Below are 9,211 nucleotides of genomic sequence, written 5' to 3' on the forward strand. Positions count from 1 at the left end.
AGACAATACACAGTGTCTGGAGTAGTAAACAATAAACACACAGTGTCTGGAGTAGTAAACAATAAACACACAGTGTCTGGAGTAGTAAACTAGACAACACACAGTGTCTGGAGTAGTAAACTAGACAATACACAGTGTCTGGAGTAGTAAACAATAAACACACAGTGTCTGAAGTAGTGAACTAGACAATACACAGTGTCTGGAGTAGTAAACTAGACAATAAACACACAGTGTCTGGAGTAGTAAACTAGACAACACACAGTGTCTGGAGTAGTAAACTAGACAATAAACAGTGTCTGGAGTAGTAGGCTAGACAATCCACAGTGTCTGGAGTAGTAAACTAGACAATCCACAGTGTCTGGAGTAGTAAACTAGACAACACACAGTGTCTGATGTAGTAAACTAGACAACACACAGTGTCTGGAGTAGTAAACAATAAACACACAGTGTCTGGAGTAGTAAACTAGACAATAAACAGTGTCTGGAGTAGTAAACTAGACAATGCACAGTGTCTGGAGTAGTAAACCAGACAATAAACAGTGTCTGGAGTAGTAAACTAGACAATAAACAGTGTCTGGAGTAGTAGGCTAGACAATCCACAGTGTCTGATGTAGTAAACTAGACAATCCACAGTGTCTGGAGTAGTAAACTAGACAACACACAGTGTCTGGAGTAGTAAACAATAAACACACAGTGTCTGGAGTAGTAAACTAGACAATAAACAGTGTCTGGAGTAGTAAACTAGACAATGCACAGTGTCTGGAGTAGTAAACTAGACAATAAACACACAGTGTCTGGAGTAGTTAACTAGACAATCCATAGTGTCTGGAGTAGTAAACTAGTGGTTAACATTAATTGACTTTCTAGCATATTTTGAGACAATACCGATGACCCTTAAACTGTGAAGATACATCACCCCCCCCACCACCCCCCGTCCCTACACATCCCCACTCCAACATCTGAAACTGCCCTACATTATATATACATTATATTATATTAACAGAATTCGCATGTATCATACGTAGAAGCGCTTGTTATATCCTGAGATAAGTACCCGATAAGACATATTTCACTCGTCACATGTCCATAAGTGTCCCTGGTGTAGCTAATGACTTCGGTCCACACCTTACGAAATTATTACCAAGTGTACCACGTGGCACGCCTCTTCCATTATAGGACTATAGTCACGTGATTATGTATTCCCACTCTCACAAAAACAAAATCCACTTACAGGTCACAAAGAACAAATAACAATGTCCGAATAAATCTATTATTTACACTAAAGCTAGACAACTCATCAATTCCTGTCGTTATCTCTTCCCCTTCCCAGGTGGTCTATTATTATCTGTCTCATTTTCTTCCTTAATTGTCTGAAAATTCACTTTTCGTTTATTCCTCTTCTGTTTTTCTCTGACGACTGGTTTAACACTGTTATCGTGGTATTTGTCTACGCTTTGATAAGCAACGTTGTATACGATTAACATCTCGTCAATTTTCCCATTTGATAATTCATCTATTCTTTCCCATCTGATTGGTGGTTCTAAGCTGACGTCAGTCGTTACGTCATCTCTCATATGATCATCTAGAATGGTACTATAAGCAGAATTGGTAAAAGTGGCGCTCTCCACTGTGGAACTTTTGACCTTTTTCTCTCTCCTTTTTAATCTAATTAAAACATAAACTAAGATAGATATTAGAAATACTAACATTATTGCCACAGACGTTATAGCGATGAATGCTATATCTTCTGTAGTCAAAACAACAAGGGAGTGCCTTGTAGGTTGCACTGCAGGGTCCCCGCCATTATTGTTGTTGTTTGGGGAATCCCCGTTGTTTATTTCACTACTTTCCGATTGTTCGGTCAGTATGACATCCGTTACGAAAGTCACTGTGTCCTCCACGTGATAGTCTTCTTTCATCACCTCGTAGATGGTGACGTCATCTATTGCAATATCGATGTTTAAGGTAACCGCGGTTATCGTGACTGTACAGTTCTCCATTTCGTTGCCGATATCGATTTCCACGGTGTGCCAAATATCTTTTTTATTCCCTTCTTCAAAAAGTACCAGATTGCCACAAACGTAAATCTGTAAACTTCCCGCCGCTCTAGCAAATCCCGCGTACCACATATGATAAGATAACTGTAGCGTTGCCGACGAAGACGTCATAAACAGTTGATACGGAGGTAAGACCATTGAAAAGGATTTCATGTTTGAATTTCCACGTTCTGTTCTTGCTAACATGAATGTCCCCGAGCTATTCCCGTAAGTATGATCCTCTGTTGGTCCACTGTAATAAGAGTCATCTGGCCCAGACATTCTCTTCCACTGTAAATCGTCTAATGATGACGTATTAAAAATCAAATCTATCGATTCAAAGTCATATTGGTAAATGGTTCGTATCGCGTTATAGGAGGCATTAAAACCTCGACCTCTTGCATTACCGTCTGAATGGAAACCTAACCATAACTCATTCCCCAACGAATAATATACAACTGGTTCCTCTATTCCACGATCGCATCGACGCCAAATTTCTTTGGCCACGGAATCCATACTACCTTCTGCTAATCTTAAATAATCCGCTCTGCAAGTTACGTAGGGTCCTTCTACGTGGATGTCCCATAATGCTAACTTAATCATAAAACCGTCATCAACCCTAATATTCCACAAACAGTCTAAATTATTCTTGTAGTATAGAGGATAATCCGGGGTACTAAATGCACCGATAAAAGATGTCCAGTTTCCACCACAGTCTCCATTGCAATATCGAAAAAATTGATATATAAAAAGAGAAAGCAAAAACAAGTATCCGACCGTCATCTTGAATCCGAAAAAAACGAAATATTGTTTATCTTATCGAGGAAGAGGCGGGAGGGTTAAGATCAGCTTCTGAGTTAACCTTTAATACTTTATAAACATATACCTTATACAGTATAACCCAGCCACATTATTCTTAAATTCCGATTCCCTCTTCACGTGAGATTATTATCATTCTAAGGAATATAGTTTCATGTTATCAATATGCTGACATCTCGCATCGTCAATTATACTTTTATATAACAGGATACTAAACGAAAAATTTTAACTTTGATGATTCTAACATAACCATCCACATCATGTTAAAAGCATTAAATTCAAAATAGAAGTAATTTCAAAATACATATTTTAGACTGACGTTATGATCCACCAACACAAACACACACATGTTCCCCTCGTTCAGTTTACCCCTAGCTCCCACTAGTCGTAAATTTCCACCAGAATCCAAAAGAAAATATCTGAAATTATCAGTGAAACTCTGCTAATTTTGGCCAGTTCTTCTGTATGAACAATTAGAGACCATCCAATCACAAATTCATGAACAAAGGTCGATTAGTTATCGAGTTTTAAATGTCCAAGGTGCCGTTTGTTATGAAATCCGAAAATCGTATACAAATTGAAATAATATTTCAAAAACCTCACCGATGGTATCACAGATGTAAAAACAATTCCTCTACCGTGTCCTCGATGATATTAACAATTTATTGAAATGTGTAGTTGCGAATTTACAGGAAAATCCTTCAGTGATAGGCCATATTTGTGAGAAAGGAAGATTGTTCAATTAAGTTTGAATATATATGATGTTTATACGGTCTAAATTTGTAAACCACTGAAAACATCCAATACAGTTAGTTTACTACATTAAGCAATTAGTCCACTGTGTGTATGCTTTGCTGACAAAATTTTGTCTGAGCACCACAAAGGATTCTTTGACCGCTGAACTCTGGCGTCTCCACAACAGTGCGTGGGATATAAATATATAATGCTAGACTCAAGTTACCAAACGATTTCTGCTTTAGATAGCCAGCCCCTCAATCTCGTAAAATTCCCTCCCAGGAACGAGTCTGTCGCAGCTCCTTGGCAATCAGAATGAACGACGAAATGAAAAATGGAATTTTAATAGAGGTCCTTTAGTACTTCAGATGATGATAATCCGTCGCTGTACCGTCTGCTTGTTGCTTGGATACAAGTGATCGTCAAACCGCCATTTTTAAATTCCATTACACGACAAAGTTTTCAACCTATCACGTTAAAGAGATCGAAGAGTTAAAGTTAACAGTATCCTCGAGAAATGTTGGATAAGTATATGCTGTTGAAGTGCGCAAACATTTTTCAGAGTAGGTGAAGTGATGTAACTAAGTTACTCTATAAACTAAAACAAATCGGTTTTATTATTTTAATACTGCGAGGATCGTTATGGCTTTATTCGAGTCGATACTTTGCTGTAAACGGAAGCCGTGACACTCGGCTGGAACGGATCATATCCTCCAGCTGTGATTCATTCATGGGTGGTATGTATCAGTTTTCCATGTAGAGCATACGTCATAACTTGAAAGGAAACAACACGAGTATGTTTCGAATTGATAAAATCCACATCTCGACAGCTTCTCTGATCTTCACTCCACTGCAGTAGTATACATGAACTAGCAGTATAGTAGGAACAATGTTGCATGGACTACAACTATAGGCCTATAACATATAAAATAAAGCTTCGCGTTAGGAACAGCTGTGTCGTTTAAATCGTTTATTGTTTTCATGTATAGGGAAATATATACGGTACATTCAAAAGTGCATAGACCAAACTACTAAATCAATAAATGCATTTGCAGAAAGTTACATATTTCTATCGTACAACGTCACAGCATGTTCTAAAAAAAGACGTAACTGTTATTGTTTTTTCTTAATCAAAAGTCCGAAGAATCAAATTTATTTATAGTCTACGAAAGCATTAATATCATGAGAAAATGTTCAACATGAAAGAGACTATAGTTAGACCACAATAACGAACACGCTTACCAGGAGTCACATGCTCTTTTAATTAATAGAATAGAGTTCAGCTATAGCCATTCCATTGCTATGACTGCAAGTTCATTGATCACGTATATACCGTACATGTTGCTGAAAATCGCACTCTTGCTTCATCCGATACAACCGGAAACCGACACCGGTAAGGGATGATTCTAAAACAAGTAACCTATTGTCCAGTTGGGGGTATTGGGGCTCTACGTGGTGGAGAGATAATACTTTACAATGAACTCACGATATTGTTATGATAATCAACCAATTAAAATTTTAAGTTATGTTTTGGCTGACTCATTCCGTATGAGACCATTGTTCACGGAATTAATAATAATATCTCGTAATCTAGCTATTAATACCGGCGTCTGATGGAAGAACACAAACTCCCGTGAAATAGGTCAACCATGAACTACTTTAAATGCTTTCATTATTGATGTGATGTAAAGATCTTTCTAGCATTGTCTCCTTTCGAGACGCAAACATCATATATAAAGTTCGCAGCGGTGCCCTTCTCTCTCTCTCGCTTGAGTCTAACCATTGGAAGCCATATTGGATTACATACGACCGACATTTGTCCTGCTGAGTTACCGCTTTTCGATTGAAATTAAACCCTTATTTCGAAAGTTTATGTGAAGGAATTAAACTTTGATCAAAGGGGTCGCTGGCATACACAAGATCTGGTCGAATGTCAAATGAGATTACTCCGCATCCAGGGGTGACGTAACTCATACGACGCCTAATTGAATAATTAGTCCTCCCCTGAGTTAGCTTACTGACTCATATTATCAAAGCTAATGAAGTTGCCGTAATATCATAATATCTTCAATTAGATTCGGAATTTTAACGGCACTGTTGTAGTACAAACAAGCTAACCTTGTTATGCATATAGTAGATTGAACGGACAATTTCTACCGAGTACGTGTTGATGTTGTAATTCCTGTCTATGTGAATAGTAGCACTGCAATCATTATGAGGAATTATAGTTTTAAAAAGTGGAAAATAGCAAAGAAATGTTTGGCTACAACGGGCTTCGAATACCGTTCTAGCTAAAACCTTTTGTGCTCGTTTTTCAAGCTATTTTTCTTTGTTATCCGTGAACTACCCTCCCCCCATCCCCCCCCCCCACTTCAACGCACTACAGTCCACCAAAGAAAGAACTTAGCTAAAGAATTGCCATTCTCGTAACCTGCATTGAAATAATTGAATGTTAGTGAAGAGACGTTGTTTGATAACTGCAGTGCTGCAGTAGCTATAATTACCATGTCCGCTTAAAGATGTTGCCTGTCAGGAATGTCAACTGTTAACGCCTATTGATAGTTATTTCCTATCCGTTTTTGGAGTCGTTGCACCTGAGACCCTATTTTTAATAACTAATGCGATAAAGATGATTTCCTATATAGCACATGGAAGAGATAACATCAACCTCCTATTTGACTAACATACACCGTTGGGAAATGCTCTCCATTTAGGTTTCATGTTATAAGAAATTCTGGTTATAAACATATACAATCATTCTGCCTAAAATATTCACTTTTCTTGCTTTCGTACATGAGTTATTTGTTCAGAACTGCCCTGCTATAGTTTATGTATTATTTTCAGGATGCAATCGAAACAATTTAAACTTCTTTGATGGCAGAGAACTAATTTAACAAAATGTCAATCAAAATTCGTTAATGTTCGTAACTTCCAAACGAAAAACTAAAATGTTGGGCTTCGATTTAGATACCGACCAGCCTTTTACGAGCGATGAAAAAGCATTGTCGTCTGCTCGCTCACAATTCTTACGCAAAATTCTCGCTCACAATTCTTCAATCAACCAATATAAATTGCAGTATTCTAGTGTGTGTGTGTGCGCGCGATCTGAGGGCTTGCCTGTGTGTCGCAGCTGTTGTTGAACGCTTCACTTGATTTATAAAGTATGATTTAATCCTGATGATATACAGGGGTGAAAACTTTCTCAATTTAAGTTGAGACCTGGCATTATTCTTATAACATTACGTTCCTCTAAACCCTCCCTACACACATACACAACCCCAGCCAATTGCAATAAACCAATCTACGATAGAGAATTATATCACTATCCATGCTGTATACTGTTACTTGCATGAATTTATCGCACAATGATGTTCTCGGATATCAGACCTGTGATAAGCTCTTTCGAGTTTAGCCATGATGCATGCTGGTATGTACATATATCCTACATTAGTAGTTCCCAATCATAATACATCGCAGCTTACAATACATCTTACATCACCATTATCAGACTGTAAACACAGGAGTCATACGAAACTCCTCTAAAATGTTCTAATTTCCCGCCAGACGTAAACAGTTTTGTCTTTGACATAACACTCAATAAATAAAATAGAAAAAGTTATTAGTACCAGAACATAAAAATGTTTTGACGTCATGCTCATATCTTAAGAGTAGAGCGCTCGCAGTTTCAAATATCGCCTCCCTTAGTCATACACAAAAACAACAGAATCATATTTCTGTCATCACGACCTAGATTCATTTGTGTCATTTTAGTGAAGCATAAACCAAGCAACAACTTTTATTGGAAGGCCGGGAGGAAGGAAGGGGGGGGAGGTTTCAAAGTTGGACGAGATCATTGTCAGCCATAGAGTTAATATTACCCTGTTTTCCCGGAGTTAGTCTTCCACTTCACACTGACGTCTTCTCAGGCATCAGGCATTTCCATCTAGCAGAGTGCCAGGAATTCTTCTACCCGGACCTATCCACACTTCCACCCCTCCCTTTCCCCTTTAACCTTGTTATAGTATGAGTTAGAAAATGTGTTAGGCATAGATAAGCATAAGACACACTTACATAATAATTTCTTGAAAAATGACATCACACCAAATTTCCCAGACAGTGGCGTTGTGGTGAACATTTTAACTAGGAGGGAGAAGGGGAGGTTAACACTTATAGTCTCCAAGCAAAAGGGAGAACAAAGCACAGCAAAACGTGAAGGGATATGTAAAGGTCAACAACCCCGCCCCCTCCCCTCCCCTCCACTCCTACCCACCCCAAACATCCAGTGACGCTCACGGTTTTGTAGTTTAAATGTTGCACATATCGTCCAAACCTAATACTTGCACTTAGCCTCCCATTCGTTACTTCATATATGAACATGACAAAATGAACTTCCTGTTAATATCGGAATAGTCATGGCTTACATTTTCCATGAACCGGAAGTATGCTTTACTGTAACGGTTTGCGGTGCGTCTTGTTTTGAGATGTTGACTCCTTTACTTCCACTGTAATTAACCACAACGTTTCCTATCAAATCATTCTCTTTTCCGTGAACTTAACTTGACTGTTAGTGTTCCGCACTATTAATCTGTATAGTACCATACCACAACTATAGAGTAACGCACATCCGCACAAAAGGTTAAGCATTATCGGTGAACTTGGTTTTGGCATGTTTGCAGTTATTATCGTAGGTCTAAAACACGAGGCAGATTATAAATGATATCAAGCAGTTCATAATTTGATGGAGAAATGTAAAATAACGCCACGATAGCGAACATTATATTGGGAAGCAATGTGCTAAACTTTCTCTTCTTTTAAGCTTCCAGTCTAGTCGGTAATTAACCCCTCTAGTCGGTATCATGGGATTGTCATATTCAATGGTTATGATATAGTCCAATAAAGTTATAATATGATGAGTATATTACGTGTCAGTATAAAACTACCTCTGCTCTGGCGACCCATAGGAATGGGGCAACCTTGGTATTAATGTCAGAACTATACCTATATATACCAATATAGATGGTTGTACGTAAAAATATAATAATATATAGTTCAGACACCTGTATTTCAAAGAAATGAGTCTGCTGCCACCTACAACATTTGCAAAGCGTCTTTTAAAGACATTGAAGACTCGCCCCAAACCGCGTGCCGTCCTCTGGAAAAAGGAAACTTTCCGTTGCTTGCAAGTGAAATTTTTTCTTACAGACAGTAATGAAACGTGATACCTTGTTATCTTTTATCTGGACCTGAGATGTCCATCGCTGCTATGTACACTACGTTTTGGGTATTGACCGTAGCTGCATGTGTTGACTGTACACTAGTGTCTAATTACCGACGGTAGCAAGCTGTGTGTGTATTTTCTGGGATCGATGGTAGTGTTCGACATTACTGTTACACCTCATTCGAAACTAGGTCAGATTACCGGCATCAGACGTTTCTTTGTGCGCGAGTCTTCACTTCCTTTAATCTTCAACCGGGACAGATTCACGAGTTGGTACTTGGCAATTTCAAGGGCAAGGAGCCGCATGTGTACCGATCGGAACACTTTCGGATAATGTAGTCTTTTAGACGTCGGAGAGAAATATATTACTCGAAATTGTTTCCGTAAAGAAAGAGTACAAAGA

At 38.4% G+C, this 9,211-nt stretch overlaps 1 protein-coding gene across 1 annotated transcript; it reads right to left on the reverse strand.

Annotated features, from left to right (window-relative positions):
* Positions 1-941: 941 nt before the first annotated feature.
* Positions 942-4,498, reverse strand: LOC139971348 (enteropeptidase-like). The gene has a single exon (XM_071977708.1). The coding sequence runs from the start codon at positions 2,817-2,819 to the stop codon at positions 1,311-1,313; it is 1,509 nt and encodes a 502-aa protein (XP_071833809.1). The 5' UTR covers positions 2,820-4,498; the 3' UTR covers positions 942-1,310.
* Positions 4,499-9,211: the final 4,713 nt, after the last annotated feature.

This window comes from Apostichopus japonicus, chromosome 8 (assembly GCF_037975245.1).
Source record: "Apostichopus japonicus isolate 1M-3 chromosome 8, ASM3797524v1, whole genome shotgun sequence".
In the NCBI taxonomy this organism is placed as follows: domain Eukaryota; kingdom Metazoa; phylum Echinodermata; class Holothuroidea; order Aspidochirotida; family Stichopodidae; genus Apostichopus; species Apostichopus japonicus.

Bases quoted from the DNA above. Each gene is read 5' to 3' on its own strand.
- LOC139971348 (XM_071977708.1), bottom strand. From the start codon at position 2,819: ATGACGGTCGGATACTTGTTTTTGCTTTCTCTTTTTATATATCAATTT.